This window comes from Orussus abietinus, unplaced genomic scaffold (assembly GCF_000612105.2).
Source record: "Orussus abietinus isolate OABI.00-Male unplaced genomic scaffold, Oabi_2.0 scaffold194, whole genome shotgun sequence".
Lineage (NCBI taxonomy): Eukaryota > Metazoa > Arthropoda > Insecta > Hymenoptera > Orussidae > Orussus > Orussus abietinus.
The window spans coordinates 138,368-159,053 of record NW_019394358.1 but is presented as its reverse complement, the minus strand read 5'-3'; the positions used below and the strand labels follow the sequence as shown (position 1 = coordinate 159,053).

At 35.1% G+C, this 20,686-nt stretch overlaps 5 protein-coding genes and 1 long non-coding RNA gene across 10 annotated transcripts; 3 read left to right on the top strand and 3 right to left on the bottom strand.

Moving 5' to 3' along the window:
• Positions 1-46: 46 nt before the first annotated feature.
• Positions 47-4,813, bottom strand: LOC105697241 (rho GTPase-activating protein 11A). Of its 2 annotated transcripts, XM_012420375.2 has the most exons (8): positions 3,876-4,813; positions 3,636-3,798; positions 3,387-3,561; positions 3,150-3,230; positions 2,998-3,072; positions 2,828-2,903; positions 1,945-2,702; positions 47-1,829 (listed from the first exon to the last, which is right to left on the bottom strand). In XM_012420375.2, the coding sequence occupies exons 1-8, from the start codon at positions 4,569-4,571 to the stop codon at positions 506-508; spliced, it is 3,348 nt and encodes a 1,115-aa protein (XP_012275798.1). In that variant the 5' UTR covers positions 4,572-4,813; the 3' UTR covers positions 47-505. The 2 variants fall into 2 exon arrangements, with proteins under 2 accessions (XP_012275798.1, XP_012275799.1); XM_012420376.1 differs by lacking the exon at positions 2,998-3,072 and having other exon boundaries at positions 3,876-4,571.
• Positions 4,814-5,736: 923 nt separating this feature from the next.
• Positions 5,737-9,388, top strand: LOC105697354 (ribosomal protein S6 kinase delta-1). Of its 2 annotated transcripts, XM_012420609.1 has the most exons (7): positions 5,737-6,010; positions 6,098-7,261; positions 7,354-7,487; positions 7,573-8,297; positions 8,391-8,701; positions 8,776-8,871; positions 8,948-9,388. In XM_012420609.1, exons 1-7 carry the CDS (start codon positions 5,915-5,917, stop codon positions 9,044-9,046), a joined length of 2,625 nt encoding a protein of 874 aa, XP_012276032.1. In that variant the 5' UTR covers positions 5,737-5,914; the 3' UTR covers positions 9,047-9,388. The 2 variants fall into 2 exon arrangements, with proteins under 2 accessions (XP_012276032.1, XP_012276031.1); XM_012420608.1 differs by having other exon boundaries at positions 7,573-8,701.
• Positions 9,389-12,142: 2,754 nt separating this feature from the next.
• Positions 12,143-14,010, bottom strand: LOC105697233 (stomatin-like protein 2, mitochondrial). The gene is made up of 7 exons (XM_012420366.1): positions 13,875-14,010; positions 13,659-13,787; positions 13,386-13,533; positions 13,065-13,313; positions 12,778-12,933; positions 12,450-12,694; positions 12,143-12,364 (listed from the first exon to the last, which is right to left on the bottom strand). The coding sequence occupies exons 1-7, from the start codon at positions 13,917-13,919 to the stop codon at positions 12,182-12,184; spliced, it is 1,155 nt and encodes a 384-aa protein (XP_012275789.1). The 5' UTR covers positions 13,920-14,010; the 3' UTR covers positions 12,143-12,181.
• Positions 14,011-14,348: 338 nt separating this feature from the next.
• LOC105697305 (DNA replication licensing factor Mcm5) lies at positions 14,349-18,281 on the top strand. Of its 2 annotated transcripts, XM_012420513.2 has the most exons (9): positions 14,349-14,615; positions 14,694-14,949; positions 15,032-15,204; positions 15,287-15,621; positions 15,714-16,060; positions 16,141-16,574; positions 16,657-16,928; positions 16,999-17,231; positions 18,159-18,281. In XM_012420513.2, exons 1-8 carry the CDS (start codon positions 14,473-14,475, stop codon positions 17,226-17,228), a joined length of 2,190 nt encoding a protein of 729 aa, XP_012275936.1. In that variant the 5' UTR covers positions 14,349-14,472; the 3' UTR covers positions 17,229-17,231; positions 18,159-18,281. The 2 variants fall into 2 exon arrangements, with proteins under 2 accessions (XP_012275936.1, XP_012275934.1); XM_012420511.2 differs by lacking the exon at positions 18,159-18,281 and having other exon boundaries at positions 16,999-17,351.
• LOC105697307 (alcohol dehydrogenase [NADP(+)]) lies at positions 17,228-20,120 on the bottom strand. Of its 2 annotated transcripts, none has more exons than XM_012420519.1 (7): positions 19,992-20,120; positions 18,812-18,935; positions 18,472-18,636; positions 18,161-18,364; positions 17,965-18,081; positions 17,483-17,877; positions 17,228-17,413 (listed from the first exon to the last, which is right to left on the bottom strand). In XM_012420519.1, exons 1-7 carry the CDS (start codon positions 20,003-20,005, stop codon positions 17,362-17,364), a joined length of 1,071 nt encoding a protein of 356 aa, XP_012275942.1. In that variant the 5' UTR covers positions 20,006-20,120; the 3' UTR covers positions 17,228-17,361. The 2 variants fall into 2 exon arrangements, with proteins under 2 accessions (XP_012275942.1, XP_012275943.1); XM_012420520.2 differs by lacking the exon at positions 19,992-20,120 and adding an exon at positions 19,302-19,446.
• Positions 19,711-20,578, top strand: LOC105697308. Its single transcript, XR_001103818.2, has 2 exons — positions 19,711-19,957; positions 20,038-20,578. It is a non-coding gene; the product is annotated as an uncharacterized LOC105697308 (long non-coding RNA).
• Positions 20,579-20,686: the final 108 nt, after the last annotated feature.

Sequence of the window (20,686 nt, the reverse complement as noted above, 5' to 3'; positions counted from 1 at the left end):
CCTGTTACTGAAATGTGCGATAAAATTTCATTTGATGTATAATCCGTTAATGAAATAATCTGGGTTTATTAATATTGATGACAAAGTACAAAAATCCGTATAAATATTTCTATAGTGTTTTAGGATTAGAATTATTAAATCTTAATTCATTATCACACATTAAGTTATTATGTTATATTAATTTATTGCGTACATACGGTAAAAATACAATAACTCTTAAAAGTCATACAGATAATTTTCTTAACACGGTACAATAGAACAAAAATACTGAACAAATTATAAACAGACAAATCATTTAATTGTATGTCCAATATTCCTTTAACAGGTTGTTATAAGTCGCAGTACATATTAAGAATAGTAAACGATATTTGTGTTGTGTAAATGTCACATATAAAATTATTAATTAATAAGGAATCAGCATTAAATGTCAAATTCGTTTTATCATTGGACGCGGCGTTGTGCATAGTTTCATATTTATAGTTATATTTAATTTATTTAGTTTGATTTATACTAATTGTCTAGATAAATGCCTTGATTTAAGGACGCTTTTAGGACTGGGGCGTTTATTTACACTCAGTGGTGCTGTTGCTTTTAAAGGTGTTCGTCTAGTATCAATGGGTGGTCTTCGTACTAAAGATTTAGAACTTTTTGGAGTTTTTACACTTAATGGTCTCTTAATATGTGGAGTTCTGCAGAGAGCATTATCAGGGGTGTCAAATATATGAACACCGGATTCCTGTAATAACGTGTTGACTGACATCTTCTTAATAATTCCAGGAGGAGTCATGGTTCTATTCTCTTTTTCAGTTATCCTTTGTTTACTTTTACTTAACTCTGGAGTCTGATCAAGTTTCTGAGAGTTACGTTTACACAAATATTTCTCCGTCGTTTGTTGATTACGAGATGGTAAAATGGTCAATTCCATTTTAATAAGTGGCGATGTCTCGGGAGACTGTGCAAGTTTCAATTTGACACTGTTAGATTTTGGAGTTCTACTGTGCTTTCTACGTGGACCGATTCCTTTCCGTATATTGGACAATGACGTGTCTAAATCCACACTCTTGACTTCTTTAATTCTACCCGCTTTGGCTGTATGTCGGACATTTGCATCTTTCTGATCGACATTTTTCACTGTAAATTCGTGCGAGGTGTTGGAGCGTTTTGTTGAGTTATCATCAAATAATTTTGCCTTAGCTAATACCATTCCAGCATTTTGCGTACGTAGTTTAGCTACCGAGGCCCGACCTGTTTGAGGTAAGGGCGTACAATTTTGTCTATTGGTTACAAAGTATTTATCTGCTTGTCTCCAAGTAATAATTTCATTATCAGTTTTTGGTGATTTATTTACCTCGGATGTGAGATCTTTATATACTAACATGTTTTGTTGACTATTGGTTTTCTTTAACTCTTTAACTTTTTGATTAAAATACTGCGAATTGTCTATAATTTCATTACCATGGAAAGACGATGCTCTCCGTTTAGTACTGCAATGCAATTCTTTCTCATCCACTTCAAACACTTCATCGTTCATTGTACTTATTTCATTGTTACTTAGTGAATATCTTGTATGTTCAGCAGTATGGGTTATGAGTGTATGTAATTGTTGTTGTAAGTAATCCAATCTAGAATTGGTTTCATCGCTGCAGAAAGTTTGAGGCTCTTTTTTCAAGAGTGAGTTCATTTGCATTGATCCTGTTTGATCAATAATTTGCTCCCGGTCTAAATTACATTTTGTATAAAAGTTGTTCAATATTAAATTATCTTGTACAATATGCTGTAAATCTGATTGGTGAGAACTATGCCAAGAAGCAGTGCGACTGATACGTTTGCTGAAAGGAAAATTTAACTTTTATTATATGTAGTTAACAAAGATTGGTAATAATAATTAAAAAGTAAAACATCTGATTTAAATATAACACAATGAATAAAAAATTGTGTACCAACCTGCCAGGTTTTTCTTGAGATCGTCGTCGTAAATTACCTATTTTACGAGCACTTGGGGATCTTATAATTTTTTTCTCACCCGATCTTCTAATTTTTAACTCTTTACCTAATCTTCTTGCTAGATGATCTGCAGTAGTAATACTATCGATGCCAGCTTCTTCTAGAGTTTTTTCGTACTGACTTTGAACTTTGCTGACGGAGTTATTAGTATCATTGGAAATACTTGCAAACTCCTGTGAAATGCACGATTCTATGGCAGAAACTCTGTTTTTAATTTCTTCATACTCACTACGAGACACTTTCACATAATCTTCATTTTCATCGTTACAAGTTTCAGAAACATTTTTCAATTGATTATCCATGCAATCATCAAAGAATATTTTAGATTGCTTCTGCTCAGACAACGATTGAGTACTGTATTCTGGTCCGGGTGTTTCTATGAAGACAGTGTCTAAAGATTTTCTGCTTGTGCTTATTCGTAAGCGCTTGGCTCGATTGGTCTGTAATTCCACTTTTTCTTGCGAGACCTGCTCGTTGCTGTCATCTGATAAGTTGACATCAGCTTCCATAAATAATTGGTCATAATTTTTTTGAACGGGTGTTAAGTCGCGTTTCAATGACGGAATATGCAAATGTCCAACACTTTGCGTCCTCCTTTTCTTTTTGGACCCGGAAGAAGTATTAGCTAAGCTCCAGCGTCGCTCCATGCATGGTGTAAAAGTTTGTTTACAAACATCAATATCTGCTTCATCAATCTTCTGCAAATTGTATATTGTTCAATTATGTAAATTTTATTATTAGATGAGATATTAATTATTCATGTGACGATTTTTTCAATAATTTTTGCACAATTTAGTATTGTACAGAAAAATGTTTATCTTACCTGTTTGTTTTTAGTAACAAATCGATCCAAACTCAGTCGAATTTTTTTGGACTTATCTAATTTGTCATTGATCCTCCTAAAATTAATACAACATTTTCAACTTTGAATATTTATAATGTATTACTAAAATAATGTAACGATATTAAATAAAAGAAAAAGTATAATCTTACACATCTGAGTGAACTTTGTGTGTTAAATATTTTCTCATCCTGGATTTTTGAACTGGACTTTTTTCCTTTACCACACTGCAGATATTATAAGTTATTTTAAGATATAACTAGCTGAAATTAATCGCACATATGCACCTAAATTATATACATACCTTGCTCGGGTAGAAACTGGAGAACCTAATTGTTGAAGATGGATGGAAGTGTTATCAGGTACCGCATCTATCAAGTCACGCCTATAAAAAATAGTAACACTTTTTCAGATACTAACAGAAATAAGTTGTATATAATATTTTATGTAAAGCCTGCATTTTTTTAAATTCACTTTTAATTTCATGAATTCACTTTATTTATGTTAGAAGAAAGAGTATATGTTTAAGTTCATAACATACTTTTTCTTTGTGGTCAATTGATTGTCTGTCTCCATAACTTTACGTTTTTTACCAATTTTTGTGGAACTTCCATCAACAGAGCAAAGATCAGCAGAAGGTATCCCAGTGCAGGTGGGCCCAGAATTTGTTGGCGAGCTGTTTTTACCCACAATTTTCTTTAACCCATTAAGCATTCCTTTGAAAATAAATAATATAGTTTAATTATATTCAAAAAATACTTTAACAAAATTTAGGAGCTTTAAATCTTACGTGTAAGACTACCGCTTCGATGTTTCTTCTTTTTGATCTTGGAACGTAAAAAGGGATCTGAACTGTCCAAATCATTTTCTATGCTTCCAGTTATTTCCACAGAAAGAGCCTCTGCTATGTGCTCAGGTAAAACTCCAATTTCTTCAGCATTGGCAATTAAAATCTAAAATGTACACATATTTTACAATTATTTTGTATAAAAATGTAATTTAAATATTTTACTCAGTAAACTTAACATACCTTAGTAACAAACAGGTGAGCTTCCAATCTTGCTTGAACTGCAGTCATAGTGGTTTCTTGTAAAGGCATTACATTTGGTCCAATAACTTTTGCTAGATTATCAATGTTCATTTTGTTTAGCTTTTCATGCATAGATACTTTCTTTAAAAATTCCATGAAAAATGCTAAAGTATTTAGATGGTGTGGTGGTAGAAGTAAGCAAGCCAGCAGCAAGGCCTCAACACATCGGGCTTTTAATGTAGCACAGCGAACAAATAAGTCATGGTAGTGATAAGGAATCAAAGGCTCGGGTAAATCTCGAAAAAAAGTCTTTAAAGCACTAGCAACATCGATTGCATGATGTTTCTCTCCTAAGGTTCCTCCATTATCAAGACGATTAATTAGTTCTTTTTGCCGAACCTGAGAGCCTGCTTTTCTGAATAAGCCTTCCTGGTTAAGATGTTTTTCTAGATACGAAGTTGCTTGACTGACAAAGATAGGAATGTGTATTATAGCTCCCGATGATAGACTCACAACATCTAAGGGTAAGTACGATAATTGCGTCTTGAAAACCTTCTTCAAAACGCTGGGATTTCTCCCTGCTTTTTCCGTTTTAATAACATTCTTTTTCAAACGAAACTTAACCCCAAAATTTTTTAAATCACTGGTGATAATTTGGTGGACTTTTTCTCTGTGTAACACATCGTATATCAACATCTTCACTTATGATAACGTAATGCCGTGTAATACATTCGCAAAATACTCTTTCACTCATAAATCATAAGATATTTCTCGGTATATAATTCAAACCTACCATCACCTACCATTGCAAATAAACACTGAACCTACACATATCAATTATCATACACAAGCCATAGAAGTCCCGTTCCCATGATGATGCTTGATACTCAATAAATAGTAACCAAATGGGACGCTAGATGACAGCACGGGCGAATTAAAGCGTTACAAAGTGAGAGGAAGAGCATGGGCGGTGTGAGCTACCCTAAGCGGGGGTTCGTCCCCCTCTCCCCTTCACCCGCCACGTCGCGCGACACGGGACAAAAAACAGATTTAGAACCGAGATACCACAGAATGCTCCATAGCTGTTCGCTGAGAGATTGAGGCTTATACTGAATCGCACATTCTTCGCTCATTATATTTTGATATGATATCCTTGAGATGATATGATGATGATGATGTATGACATCTACAATATACAGAAATACCTCTCAATGGCATTCTGTGTTGCAATATTACGTTATTTACGTATAGAAATATACACGTGGTATTTAAATGACCTAACCCGTAGCATGTGAACGCTCGAAACGAAACACGAGACGTCAAGAATAAGAGAATGTCGATAAAAATGAACGCATGGTTAATCCACGTGTGTTACTTAATAGGAGAAAGAAAGACAGACATAAAACGGCGGGAACTTTGTCCGTCAAGGCAAGTACGAAAGGGGATCAGGCGATCTGTAAAAGAAAGAATGCACATGTTAGCCAATGTATCTTAGGTGATGAGAGAAAGAAAGACAGGTACAAAATGTCAGGACTCTGCCCACCGATCGCATACGGAAGGGGGATCAGACGTCTGTAAGAAAGAGAACGCATGTGTCAGCCAACTGTATTCGACACCATGGGAGAAAGAGAGATGTACAGGAGACGGAGTTTCTCCGGAAAGAGTGGGAGAGGTCCGGTAGACAGTGTGAGTAAGACGAAGAGAGAATATGTTTCCATCATAATGAGAGAACATGAGATAGAAAATAGCTGGTGGAGAAGGGGTGGACACGACCGCGGCGCCACCATACAGTTGGCTAACATAACTAAAATGTTAGCCAACTTTTCCAGGCATCGGAGGCCTGTATCCCTCTGAGCTTCTATGGAGACGTCTGTATTCCTTGCTATCAAGATGTCCAATTGTAGTTACACGGAACATAACCTAGTTTTCTACTGTCGATCGGTTTTCATACAGAATGTATAAACGATGTAATGTTTTGTATGGTTGAACTCAATAACGCCCACTGTCAATAGTGGTCACAAAATTAGAGTTCTTTCGATATGGCACCGTGGAAAGACAAATTTGTAAAACGCTTTGTCATAACTGAAACTACACAACATAAAAAAGGGTTTACTGTTTACAAAGTTACATCATTGGTATGTGTATACAGCATGAATATTGAATTATCTTTTTGAGGTATTTAAACGCTCTTTTCAAATTTTACAGTACTGCATATATTACAGGTGTTTATAAAAGACGTGCCAGAAGCAGTGTCAAAAGTATCAGTCTGGAAACGTTACTCAGAGTTTAAAAGACTTCACTCAGCACTTAAATCTCAATATGCAAATCTTAAAATCAAAGAACCCTTTCCATCGTTTCCACAGTCGAAATTTTTTGGCCGCTTTGAAATTGACGTAATAGAAGAAAGAAGAACAAGTGCAGTTAAATTTTTAGAGTTCGTTGCAAGGCATGCTTCGTTATATACTAGTACTGTTTTCATGAAATTCTTTGAGACTAGTCAATCAAAAGATTCAATAACTGACTGCTCACAATCTTTGAGTTCTGATACTTCTGAAGAAGATCATAATACCAGCTTAGATAAATATTCAGATAAAAACAGAACACTTCAACATTTTATACCCCAAAGTATCAATTTCAGTACACCTACAAATTTAATATCACCATTTCTTTCAAAAGACAAAGGAGAATCAGTGGTTTCTAAAAACTCTTATCACTTTAATGGAAGCATTGAACCATATGATGGAAGTGCTCTGGGAAGCTTTAAAGATACTGAAATAGTCACAAATTCAGTTGAAAATCTCATTACAGAAGGCCAATCATCTTTGACAAAACAGGTTGACATTCAAGTTACAGATTCACAGTTAGAATACACTAAACATACTAATGGGATTAGCGATAAACATTGTAGAGATATAAATCCATTGAGTGATAAGCAGTCAATTGTAACACGTGAATGTATTAATGGATTTGTACAAGATGCATCATGTGATGCATCTAACATTGTTATACACGATGGATCTGATTTACCAAATACAACCGAAAATGCTGTACAGTACATATTAATAGCTGCAGCACATATGAGTGCAGCTTTTCGACATGAAGCAATTATTGAATACGAAGAGGCTTTTACTCAGTACAAATTAGGAATTTCCCATTTGTTAAATGGTGTTCAAACTGATCCAGATCTTCAAAGACGAATTATAATTAAAGAAAAAATATCAAAATATTTAAACAGAGCCGAAAGACTATACAACAGGCATTTAAATTGCAATATATTAGCACTTAATAAACCTGTATCAGATCTTCAGAATTACAAAGTTTTTCAAGTTGTTGGATCTGCAATGCTTGTAAAAGATATAATTCAAGGGTGTACTAGGGTTATAAAGGTTCAGTAATATATGTTTATTGACATTCTTTTCTTATTTATTGTAAACTTGTACATCTGACATGTGTTTTCATCAAATCATTTCATTTACAGACAATTGAAAAACCGGCGGGTGTGGAAGAAGATATAAGTAATTATATATTACGAGGAAAAGTACCATACATGGTACAATTATATGGATGTATACAAACAGAGACAACCATATTTTTGGTGCTACAATATGTCAGGTAAAATATTACATTGATCTCCAAATATTGTCTTTTTTTCAAAAGAGTTTATACTTTTTCTTAATCAATGTAATATATTTTACAGCAGTGGAAAATTGTGGGAATATATAAAAACTCATTGGACTGGTCACAACATGGCTTTAAAAAAAAATCATACAAGGTCGGTCAGTTGCGATGCTGCAATTTATACTGAATGTGATAAAATAAAAAACTGTAATTGTAATGACTCATCTGAAGAACAAAAATCAGCAAATATAAAACATGATAAATTAAATGAATGTCACCCTTGTGGAAACGTAAATAATGAAGAAAATAGCTTTGACTCGTCAAACTATTTAGAAGATTTTAGAACTGATTCTAAGTCCAGTTTAGACTTACCTACAATAGATCTGTTAAAGAATGCGAAAAAATTGTTACAGTCAGTCAATGCTACACTGAAAAAAAGTAATTCTATTGCGAGTCGACTGAATGAATCTGAACAATTATACAATCGACTCAAACAGAATTCCGATAAATCAGTAAATAATTCAGTGCTTTGTATGACAAATGGACATGATTCCGATATGATGAATTCAGAAAAAAGTCCCAGTAAATCAAAGAATGGATCAACTGAATGGCAGGAACAACAAACAAAACATTTCAGATTCATAGATGATAGTGAAAATACTGAAGAAAGTTATGATACAAGTGAGTTATCAACTAGTGACAGTTTTACTGATATAAGTATTAGTAAAGAAAAAGAACCAAGTGCATCCGCAGACCTGATTGCAGTGCCTAACACATTAACAGAAACTACAGGGAGTTTAGAAGGTAAAAATAACTTTGGTAAACCTCATCTGTATTTCGCAGAAAATAAAATACTTAGTTCAAAGCAGCAATCATTTTATGATGATTGTAATGCAGAAATAATTCAATTGTGGAATGCACCTGAAGATACGGTTAGAGTATGGGCTGCAGAAATTCTGTTAGCATTAGAGACATTACATCAACAAGATATCATAGTGTCCGATCTTACACCCGACAATATACTGATCGATGAGATGAACCATGTTGTCCTAACATACATAGTACCTCAAAAGTGCAAGCAATTATCACGCATTAAGAAACCGTATACAGCGCCCGAATTGTGTTTATTTTCACCATTGGTATCTACTGCTTCATCTGCTGATGTATGGAGTTTTGGGGTTCTACTCTATGAATTACTTACAGGAACTGTATGTAATATGTTACATTTTTCAAATTATCAATGCTTTATCAGTTATTTCTTTCATGTTAATTATTTTTGCAGACATTCCAGTCAAAGCATCCAGGATTGTTCCATTCACATTCCACACTTAATATACCAGAAGACTTGTCAAAAAATGCTAAATCTCTTCTAATAAATGTAAGTTTCACAGCGAAGAAGCAATGAAAAAAAATATATATATATAAATGTATATAATGTCACGTATGATTTTTAGGTACTGAAATACGAGCCCAGTGACCGAATGACAATTCCTGATATAAAGGAGCACCCGTTCTTTGAAAAAATGGATTGGGTAGGCTTATTAGATTATTAACTTGCCCACGTTACTTAATACGTTTATTATAGTATTAAACGGATATATTTAGTTCTTTTAATTGTATTTAGTCTTTCGTATCTTGTACCTGGATATGTATTGGTGCAATTAATACAATCTATGAGAGCGTTAATTCGACAAGTAACATTCGAATCTTGTAACAAAGTATTATAGAATCTGAGAAGAAAATATTTATTATGATATTATAAAATTACATTATTTATGAACTAGTTGTACACAATGTACTGCAGTACTGTTATTTTGATTTTGATCTCTGTGTTCGTAATATTGTCGACATTTCATTAACGGAACGAGTTGTAAATAAAACATCGCGTTATTGAATATACCATCATTTAATGATACAATCATGAATAGCGATTGTTTGAAATGCCGTTGTAACATAGTTCCAATATTTCCGATGTATACCGGATTGTAAATTACCCCTTTATAAACCCAGTATATATCGAGACCCTTGGCCGCGATCCAGCTCCTGGATTGGGCAAGGCCGAGCCGGGCAATGTTAATCTCAGACTTCCTGGATTTTTTTAATGTTCCGTTTTGCCTGTTCTTTTTAACCCTTTCCAGGTTTAGGTGGATCACAACAGAATCCATTTTTTTTAGTCATCATGGGTAGTTCATCGCCGTAAATCTTGCTGGACATGTTGGTAAGAGATGTTAAAAGATGTTTATTATCACAGAGATGAATTGGGAGCAGAGATGAGGAGGATCCCAGAATTGGGCCGCCATGGGGGGTATCAAGTGGCAAGTGCGTTAGCCGTCCACATCCTCCACAGGGGGACAGCACAGAATGTGATCGCGCGACTCTACTCATGAGCAATCTCCCAACTCATAGAGATGATACAGAGGTACGATACTGTGAAATGGAAAATAAAATGATTGATTTGTCTATCGAATAATGTTTTCCCGATTTTTATTTTTGCCTACTCTTTATTAAGACCAATGCACCTAGTATTAAAATATAGAGAAAACAATTGTTCGTAATTCTGTGTACCAGATGTACTATAATTTGTTACCTCATTCAAAAGTTATGATACAAATGAGTTGGGTAATAAATTAAGGAACAATACATTAAAAATATATACAGAGATGAGTCGGGAGATTGCTCACGGGCAGGGTCGTGCGATCGCATCCTGTGCTGCCCTCTGGTTTCATACGTTAGCTTTCACCGTTTTTTGCCCCCAAGGGCGGCACAACGAATTTCTGGCAGGGGCTCGCGCACTCGGGATGACGGTGCCACCTACTAGTAGCCATTGGCGGCTTACGTACTCGTGATGGCTTACCTACGCTTACCGACCCTGCTCGCTTTTGATGATAAGGGAAGAGCACTCGTGGCGCCCTCTTTGACTTTACCCTTCACTTACCTTATTTAAATTACGGGAAGGTGAAAAATGTTATCTTAATTAAATTCTACTTCACAGCTAGTTCCCGAATCGGTGTCATCCCATAAGGGTGGTACCGATCCCCCAGGTCCCGCCACGAGGAGGCCGCTGTGATTGGGACCCGCCTAAGCATAGGCACCTGGTTCCGTTGAGTTCCTGGCGTCCCAGGAACTCGCAGAACCAGGATTTCGTAACCCATACAGCACACCACTCGCATACCATACGTATCCGTCCATAGCTTAGCTACGACGTACTAAGTGCCGACGGAAGCTGCCGGATACACTAAAGGTACGGCAATGCCGTACCTGCAAAAATCTACTTCGGTTAGCACGCAAATCCGAAATTACTACCTGCATGGAAAGGTACTCGACAACGTCCTGTCCGCAATTTACAATTACGCACGCACGCAATGAGTGCTTCCACTTTTAACTACGTTTAGCTACTGTCATACAAAGAAAAAACACACGCTAAATGGAACCACTCGCGCAGCTATTTGCGAATCGGTGGTTTCGAACAATAGTTGGTAACCACCGATCCCTCAGGCTCACCACGTGGAGGTTGCTGCGCACCGAAGCCCTTTACAAACGTAATAAATTAAGTTATATATATTAAGAAAGGGAACGGAAGGGAGGGGGGATGTCTCCCATAAGGCCCGGTTTCACAACCCACGTTAACCGAAGTTTGATTTTTAACCGTTAGGTTAAACTGTAGGTTAAAACTGGAGTTAACCGTTAGGTTTAATCGTAGGTTAAAACTGCGGTTAACCGTTAGATTTAACCGTAGGTTAAAACTGGGGTTAACCGTTAGATTTAACCGTAGGTTAAAACTGGGGTTAACCGTTCGGTTTAACCATAGCTTAAAGCTGGGGTTAACCGTTAGGTTTAACTGTAGGTTAAAACTGGGGTTAACCGTTAGGTTTAACCGTAGGTTGAAACTGGGTTTAAACCAGTTACGGTAGAAGCAGGTAAACCGATGTTTACCCTTCGGAAGACCGAAGGGTAATGGTGCTTCGAGCGCGCGCTCGGCCTTATATAGGGTCCCCGACCCCGGCATGCGCATGCGCAGTTCCTTATCACACCTTTGTATATTCCAATTTTGGAATTTCTTTATAATGACGGAATTTCATGTCTACGGAACCCTTTTTTAGAGTCATTATACTCACGTTATAAAATTTCAAACGATTAGGTACACCTAGTTTTGTGAAAAATTTTCTTATCAACCGACCTCTCAGTTGCCTCTTTCTCGTCACCTTAACGGAAAATTCGTAATTATAAGATGATGCAATGGGAGTACAAGGGTACCTTTTTCAGGTATCTGCGGTCAGGTGTCGACCGGGAGAAGCGACGGTGCGGTAATTGAGGACTCCCGATTATCACAAAATCCTAATCATCATAAAATCCCCAAATTCTAATAATTAATTTTGAAATTTATTAGTCAACTATGTATTAGACATTTTGTCGATCATACGTCAAAAATGTCTAATACATAGTTGATTAATAAATTTTAATAAAATCCTAATCATCATAAAATCCCCAAATTCTAATAATCAATTTTGAAATATATTAATGAACTATGTATTAGACATTTTTGACGTATGATCGTCAAAAATACCGTAGAAAGTAGACCGTAGAAAATCTTTAGAAAACGGTTAAGGTAAATTTATAGTGATTTTTAAAAACTAAGCAATTACACAAGATTGAAGGTACTCATAAAACTTTAATTCTCTTTCTTAACATTATGATATTTTTGGGGCTTGTTTGTCCATTTTTCTATGTTTCTCTGCTTCTTCTTTATCACTGAAATATTCATATACTTCATCAGATGTCTCAATACCAACTGGAACTTTATTTGGAAAATGTGAAGATGTATCATCATTTGCTGTATCCCGTGGAAGTATGTGCTTGTAAATTGACATAGCCTAAAATCATAATTCCAAATTATATTATTTTGTTATGAGTAATGACACTGTACTAAATTTATACATTGATACATTAAAAACATACCTGTGTTACAAAATTTGGTACATCCCCAGCATTGCTAGGTAATATCAATGTATTATTTGTTTTTGCTAATTTATTAAATGCTTGGACATACTGCTCTGCAATACTCAAAGCTGCAGCATTTTTACCATCTCGTAAACCTAAAGAACTAGAGATTACTTGTAAACCTTTTGCACGTGCTTCCGCCACTGCTAACATGGCTGCAGCTTCACCTGATGCTTTGTTAATCTGTTCTTGCTTCTCAGCCTCTACAAATACAATATTTATAAAGAATAAATTTCTTTTACAATTTCACTTAATGATAATTTTTTGCCATAATAAAGTATCATACCTGAAGCAAGAATTCTAGCTGTACGTTTTCCTTCTGCAACATTTATATCAGCTTCACGTATTCCTTCAGATTCTAGGATAGCAGCTCTTTTCTTTCTTTCAGCTTCAACCTGCATCTGCATGGCTTCTTGAACCCTAGGTGGCAGTCTTATGTCACCTAATAAATATTAATTGTAATCAATACTAAATATATTAAATGTTTAATTAATTGGGGATTACATTGACATATTAATGAAAAGTGCAAGTAAACTCTGTTCATCATAATTTCGAAATTGGCCAAATACTTACGAATTTCATATCGAAGAGAAGTAATTCCCCATGCTTCACTAGCTTTATTAATGCTTTCAACAATTCCAACATTAAGACCTTCTCGTTCTCGAAAAACCTTATCCAATGAAATTTTTCCTAATTCTGATCTCATGGTGGTTTGGGCTAATTGAATTATGGCAAATTCAGGATCTTCTACTCCATATGAAGCCTTGTATGGATCATTTATCCGCAGATATAAGACACCATCGATATTAAGAGTAACATTATCTATATTAAACAAGTTTTTCATTCTTAGTTATAATTCTGTTATAAATTGTTAAATATGGGAGTGTCCATTACCTGATGTAACTGCACTTTGTTTTGGTACATCAATGGCAATCTCTTTTAAACTTTGAACATATCTGATACGATCGACGATAGGAATGAGTATATTAAATCCAGGTTCTAGTATTTTATAAAATCTTCCCATTCTTTCTACTATCCATGCCTATGGTTTAACGATGGATGTCAAGTTTTCAGTTAATTTTATCTAACATATTTACAAACTAAAGTAGCAAAGTACATATGTACTGTGGTATTAAATTTATTAGTATATAACCATAATTGTCAAACCTCTTGTTGTGGGACAAATAGAATGCACGTGTTAATTGGTGTATCAGACTTTAACCGAACTTGCATAGAATTAAATGGGTATGTACATGTTCCATCCTGCAAATGTTCAGCGCAAGGATACGCACAATTCTGTAACATTAAAGTAATGTAACATCATAGATAAAGTAACAGTCGATTTGAACTTCTTTACTCTTTTTTTAATTTCCTGAGACTTACCCTTGCGCTTAAATTGCGTGTCAATAATCTCGTTCTACTGAGCATATCGTTTCTTTGGGATTAAATACTCAATAAACAACAAATGATCAGTGAACGTTTAATTTGTTGGTTATGCTACACGCCGTTCCGGTTATTCTTGAACGTAGAATTACTTCTGCGCATGCGTCACACACGTGTCGATTTCTTATCTAACCGCGTTCCAATTTGATCAAAATTGCTTTTAGTCATATGTATGTAAGTACGCAATACATGCGTATATACAAATGATCATCTAGGTGTCAGTTTTTGTAGATACATTTCTGTTTCATTTTTCCAGCAGAGATGATATTGGCTGCAAAATAGATTATTTTCTAAACCTACAATTCCTTTATCGCGCCGAAAAATGATGGCAGAAATGTCAACCAATCAGAATTTCAGGAGTTGCTGTAGAGGGAGTGAATGTGCTAGAAAAACCAATCATCTGTTCGCTCTTCGTATAACCTCTGTAAGATGAAACTTTTCCCGCTAAATTTTAGCGTTTGCCGAGAATTAACTGTTGTCAGTAGCTTCAGTAGTCAACCACTGTAGTGAAGAGTGAATTGTTTGATGGTTATAAATTATGGAAGGCTTTGATGATCCAGGAATATACTTTTCCGATAATTTCTCGGAGCGCACTGATCAAGTGAACTTAAAAAGTTCTAAGAAAAAGTTTAAAGAGTTCATACGACAGTTCCACGAGGGAAATTTTAACCATAAATATAGGTATGGTGATAGTTCGTCATACCATAGTCATTTTGTTGTTTCGTATTTGATAATCATTATTAAATGAACATTTTATAGAGATGCGTTAAAACGTAATTATAATCTCGGTCAATACTGGATCGAGGTAAATCTTGAAGATTTGGGTGCATTTGATGAATCTCTTGCTGAGAAGCTGTACAAGCAGCCAACGGAATATTTACCAATTTTTGAAGAAGCCACTAAGGAGGTTGCAGATGAATTAACAGCTCCACGACCGGAAGGTGAAGAGAATGTAGAAGACATTCAAGTACTGTTAACTTCCGATGGACATCCAAGCTCACTTAGAGGCATGAAAGTAATTTTTTGCATATACCTTTATTTTAATCTTGTAATTAGTAATATCCATTAATGGTGTGTTTTATTTTTGATTATTTTAGCCTGACATTGTGTCCAAATTGATTAAAATTCCTGGCATTGTAGTTTCTGCCTCAGGAATCAGATCAAAAGCAACAACAATTGCAATACAATGTCGTTCATGCCGAGTGGTTCAGGCAGGTATCGCAATAAAACCAGGACTTGAAGGATATGCTTTACCCAGAAAATGTAACACGTGTGTATTCAGAAATACATTTTTTCATTTATTTGCTTATGTAAAGGAATTATTAATAATATTGTTATAATACACATAACAGAGAACAAGCAGGACGTCCAAAATGTCCATTAGATCCATTCTTCATCATGCCAGATAAATGCCGCTGTGTTGATTTTCAAGTTTTAAAATTACAAGAACTTCCTGATCATATTCCTCAGGGAGAAATGCCTCGACATCTTCAATTATATTGCGAACGTTACTTATGTGATAGAATTGTACCAGGAAATAGAGTCCTGATTTTAGGAATATTCTCAATTAAGAAAGTTGCTAAAACTGGTGGGCGGTCAGGTGGCAGAGAAAAACCACTTGTTGGCGTTCGTGCACCTTATATTCGGGTTGTGGGTATATCCATTGATGGCCAAAATACTGGCAGTGGTAAGATGTACAATTAATAGATCCTTTATAATTTCTTAATATTTTAGCGAAAGTAAAATAAGATTATGTTATTTAGTATATTTTTTATCTAGGGATGAATCCTCCAGTGACAACAGAGGAAGAAGATATGTTTCGACAATTGGGAGCAGATCCAGACATTTATAATAGAATAGCGAAAAGCATAGCACCTAGTATCTTTGGTGCATTAGATATGAAAAAAGCCTTGGCATGTATGTTGTTTGGAGGTTCAAGAAAGAGAATGCCCGATGGTCTTTGTAGAAGAGGAGATATCAATGTTCTTATGTTAGGTGATCCGGGTACTGCTAAATCACAGTTACTTAAATTTGTTGAAAAAGTTGCACCAATAGCTATTTATACTTCTGGAAAAGGTAGCTCCGCGGCTGGTCTCACTGCATCTGTTACCCGAGACCCTGCATCTGTGAGTGAATTTATTTTTAGTGTATTTTCTATTTTGTTATTGAATAGAGTATATTTAATCTTTTTTAATTATTCTTGCAGAGAAATTTTGTGATGGAGGGTGGAGCTATGGTTTTGGCAGATGGTGGCGTAGTTTGCATAGATGAGTTTGATAAAATGAAAGAAAATGATCGAGTGGCTATACATGAGGCTATGGAGCAACAAACAATTTCTATAGCGAAAGCAGGTATTACAACAACATTGAATACTCGCTGCTCAGTTTTAGCAGCAGCAAATTCCATCTTTGGACGTTGGGACGATATTAAAGGAGAAGAAAATATAGATTTTATGCCCACAATTCTATCACGATTTGACATGATATTTATTGTGAAAGATGTACATGAGCAGAACAGAGATGTAGCATTAGCTAAACATGTTATGAACATTCATGCTAGTGCAGGACAAGTTATGGAACAGACGGCAGAGGGTGAACTGCCACTGAATGTTGTTAAAAAATATATTCACTACTGTAGAACGTGGGTTAACTTTTTATTAACTGTTATTTTGTATTTTAGTTAATTATTAATTATATGCATTCGGCTTATACTAATCTTCTAGGCGATGTGGTCCAAGGCTAAATAAGGAAGCGGGTGAAAAATTACAAAATCGTTATGTGATTATGCGAAGTGGAACTCGAGAACACGAAAAAGATTCTGAAAAAAGACTAGCAATACCAATCACTGTCCGTCAACTGGAAGCCATTATTCGAATATCTGAATCCTTAGCTAAAATGAGACTCCAACCATTTGCAACTGAAAGTCATGTCGACGAAGCTCTTAGACTATTTCAAGTTTCTACTCTAGATGCGGCAATGTCTGGTTCATTGTCTGGTAAGGCTTCGTATATACGTGTAAACATTTTCTTTATAATGTAATAATCCTTATATATTAATTGTAAAAGGAGCCGAAGGTTTTACTACCGAAGAAGATCATGAGATGTTGACCCAAATTGAAAAGCAGATCAAACGGCGTTTTGCAGTCGGAACTCAAGTTTCGGAGCAGAACATTGTTAATGATTTTACAAAACAAAAATATCCGGAACGTGCGGTTTATAAAGTAATACATACGATGATTCGACGTGGTGAACTGCAACATCGCATGCAACGTAAAATGTTATACAGACTCTCGTGAAAGGTACAGATAAATTTATCTGATAAGTATGTGCTTATTTAACATGTGCTCTTCCATTTATGCGTGTGTAACAACTAACATCTTTGTAAAATAGTTCGAATTCTATGTAAGGTATATGGGAAATTTTTCGAAGCTAGTTTCGTGCCAACTCGTTCTTAAACGGATAGTAAGGATGGTTTTCAACCCTAAAAGTAAAGTGTCCACATTAGAATTATGAAGAACTTATTAAACAAATTGATTTCACTGTAACATACCCTTTGAAGTACAAAAAGTTGAAGATTCGTCCTTCCACCCCTCTGTCTAAGGAGTCCAAAAGTTTTAGCTCATCTTGTGTCAATTCAAAGTCAAATATATCAATGTTTGATTTAATTCTTGCGGGTGAGGTACTTTTTGGAATTACAATAATGCCTTCTTGAACTAAGTGCCTTAATAGGATTTGTGCCGTCGTTTTATTATACTTCGTAGCAAGTTCCTGAATTGTTGGGTGGCCTAAAAGATCTGAACAGCTTTCAGTAGTATAATTATATTTTGTTTGAAAATGCTTTTTTGCTCCTGGAGATCCCAAAGAACTGTATGCTGTTATTGCAATATTGTGTGAACGGCAAAAGTTACGCAAGTTTGTTTGCTGGTTATATGCATGCAATTCAACCTGTAGATGAAAGCATCAATTCATTGATATTTTTGTTCTCTTGTGTAGTTAGTTCATTTCGGTATCTTTAAAATTTAATATATTTACCTGCAAATTACTTGGTTTAATCTGCGAGTTATTTAATACTTTTTCAATTTGTTCTTCATTGAAATTGCTTAAACCAATTGACTTGGCACGTCCACTTATCACCTGCTTTTCCATTTCCTGCAATATTTTATAAGATTTTATAAAAATAAGGTATAAGATTCAAAATTGATTCATACTTTTAATTTGTTTATTAGACCTGCCAAACCAAAACAGGATCGCTATTAAGATCCAATACGTATGTGCCATCGTCATTGATCGCTGGTGCATATACATTTTCATTTTGGACAAATGCAATAGGCATATGAATTAAGTACATGTCAAGATAATCTAATTCAAGTCTGCTGAGTGAGAGGTTAAGGAATTTTTCTACGTCCTGTGGTCTATTTCCGAAACTAGGTAACTGAAAAGAGTATTGTTGTATCATTTTTTATACAAGTACAAGCGATGAAGTTCTTCATTGTTGGCAAAAACATATATATTACATTATTTTTGTTTATTTATTTTTACCTTTGATGTGATAAAGAGCTCTTCACGTTTACCTCCCTTTTCAAACCATTTTTTCAGACTTTGCCCTATAGCTTCTTCATTATTATAATTAAATGCTGTATCTATGTGTCTATATCCACAGTCTAAAGCAGTTGATACTGCACTTTCAATCTCCTCTGGCTTGGCCTAAAAAGGAAAGAAGTTCTTAGCGTTTGCAGCTTAACGGATAAAATAATTTAGCTATTAAATAATTTCATTAAAACAGTATTTAAAAGAATTTGAATTCAAGATTAACTAATTTTTTATAATAAAGAACATCAAATAATATGTTTCGTCATCATAATTTATTTAAAATTGTTACCTGCCAAGTACCCAGACCAACAATGGGCATGTCATAGCCCGATGACAGATGAACAGTCTGCATGGCAATTCCTCTTTTACAAATCGCTAGTGCAGTCAAGCAGACACTGAAGTCGATAAATGCTCTAAACATATTACACAACCTTGTTATATTTAGATAGGTTTCTAACCTTGAAGCACTAAATTTCAAATTATTCTTAAATGTGGATAGGTAATGGCAGATATGTATAAATTTTGTATACATAGTTTCAGAGAGAACACGGCTGTAAAAAGTACTATTACATAAACGTCAGTTCGAAAGTCTTCCAATAATGTGGAAACATGACAGTGAGAAACTAACATGGAAAGAGAGAGGCAATATCTTATTTTAACAGAGGCAGTTACATTTGTATGAAAACAAAGCGGTATTTAGTCTTAAAACTTATCATTCTACATGTTGAAGATTAGTTCCTTACACCTGGAAATGGTAGAAGATAATTTCGGATACATACAGAAATATTGATCAAAAGTGTCTCCAATGGTGTGCTTTTATTTGTTTAACAAAACGTATGCTATTCGTGACAATTGAACGTATTAACTCCTCGATTGGATAGAACGCTCAAAAACAAAATACGGCAAGAAAGACTAGGAAAGTCACAGCGGAGTCAATGGGACTTAAATAATCTCGCAGTTTCGCAAATAGCCGGCGACGTGAATTTATTGACGAACTGAAGCTACATGCGCGTATAGTTCACACGGAATATAATTTTAAAACGTTAGTTGCAGTGGCGCCTCACAGAGGGCTACGCCGTCCAACCGCATCTATAACTGAAATTCTCAATTTTTTTGACCTGAGAAAGAACCTGACACGCAATTACTTGATTTTTATCGTACTTAAGAGGAATATTCTATTGGTTTCATGTACTAACAAACAGTATTCGCATAATTGTTATTTCGTTTGGGTTCTATGTTTTTTTGACAATTAAAAAGATAGTTATTCAAAAGCTCCACAGAGGGCTACACGATCGCCCGTTTCGCAACATTTCGTGTCCGCTTTAGATCGCTCGTTGCCATAACCTATACTTAAAAGTTAATCTTTTTTTTATTTATAATTAACATTTTCTGCAACATTTTTGGAAGTTATACACAAGCAACATTCAACGTCAATGTAAATGGGTATAAAGTATTGCTTTAACACTTACCGGTGACGCAACATGATTAAAATGTGGTAAATTTGATTCTATACAGACTGGTTAATCGGATCAACCGCTCAGAGTTCGTAGATACGAAGTGTATAAAGTTGAGAGCAAAGAGTCTTTGGTTGAGTGTAGTAGAGCTTTGATATCACTAGTGGTCAACAGAGCTGAACAGATCAGTGTCGGGCAGTGACCTACCCACACAGCTATTCGAACGTCGTACCCGTTTGAAAGAAGAAGCAGGGATGGATTTTATAAGGCGTAATAGATTCTTGATTGTAATGGTACCTTACCTCGGATTTATTCACTGGGCTTGGTACAAGATGCAAGGAAATGAAAAATTTGTGTCCAAGGCTGACAAAGAGAGAGTTGCTTCCACTCCAGTGTATAAAGTTTTGGACAAAGTCTTTGGTAAATGGTCATGATATTGTATGTGGTAGAAAGTGATCAAAGCAATGAAATGAATGTTTTTGTAAGTTAGTTAATTGTCAATTTATTTGGATTGTGGAGTTAATACATTACATTGTGAATGTATTGAATTTTGCTGAACTATATAAAAATAAAGTTCAATGTGGTTGGTCTGATTGCATATACTTTTAATGAGATTTTATTTCCTTTAGAAATTAATATTTACATAGTCGACAGAGATATTACTTTTTAAGGCAGTTATAAAATGATTAAAGGACATTTTTTGTGAAAAG

Excerpts from the sequence above, each read along its gene's own strand:
- LOC105697241 (XM_012420375.2), bottom strand. The coding sequence starts at position 4,571 with ATGTTGATATACGATGTGTTACACAGAGAAAAAGTCCACCAAATTATC. Across the intron at positions 3,231-3,386 it reads CAATTGACCACAAAGAAAAA|GCGTGACTTGATAGATGCGG; the intron begins GTATGTTATGAA and ends TATTTTTTATAG. Across the intron at positions 2,904-2,997 it reads CACAAAGTTCACTCAGATGT|GAGGATCAATGACAAATTAG; the intron begins GTAAGATTATAC and ends TATTAATTTTAG.
- LOC105697354 (XM_012420608.1), top strand. The coding sequence starts at position 5,915 with ATGGCACCGTGGAAAGACAAATTTGTAAAACGCTTTGTCATAACTGAA. Across the intron at positions 6,011-6,097 it reads TTTACAAAGTTACATCATTG|GTGTTTATAAAAGACGTGCC; the intron begins GTATGTGTATAC and ends CATATATTACAG. Across the intron at positions 7,488-7,572 it reads TTGGTGCTACAATATGTCAG|CAGTGGAAAATTGTGGGAAT; the intron begins GTAAAATATTAC and ends TATATTTTACAG.
- LOC105697233 (XM_012420366.1), bottom strand. The coding sequence starts at position 13,919 with ATGCTCAGTAGAACGAGATTATTGACACGCAATTTAAGCGCAAGG. Across the intron at positions 13,788-13,874 it reads CACGCAATTTAAGCGCAAGG|AATTGTGCGTATCCTTGCGC; the intron begins GTAAGTCTCAGG and ends TTAATGTTACAG. Across the intron at positions 13,534-13,658 it reads TATTTGTCCCACAACAAGAG|GCATGGATAGTAGAAAGAAT; the intron begins GTTTGACAATTA and ends GTTAAACCATAG.
- LOC105697305 (XM_012420513.2), top strand. The coding sequence starts at position 14,473 with ATGGAAGGCTTTGATGATCCAGGAATATACTTTTCCGATAATTTCTCG. Across the intron at positions 16,061-16,140 it reads TTACCCGAGACCCTGCATCT|AGAAATTTTGTGATGGAGGG; the intron begins GTGAGTGAATTT and ends TTATTCTTGCAG. Across the intron at positions 16,575-16,656 it reads TATATTCACTACTGTAGAAC|GCGATGTGGTCCAAGGCTAA; the intron begins GTGGGTTAACTT and ends CTAATCTTCTAG.
- LOC105697307 (XM_012420519.1), bottom strand. Across the intron at positions 18,637-18,811 it reads TTGGTCTGGGTACTTGGCAG|GCCAAGCCAGAGGAGATTGA; the intron begins GTAACAATTTTA and ends TTTCCTTTTTAG. Across the intron at positions 18,082-18,160 it reads ATCCTGTTTTGGTTTGGCAG|GAAATGGAAAAGCAGGTGAT; the intron begins GTCTAATAAACA and ends AAAATATTGCAG.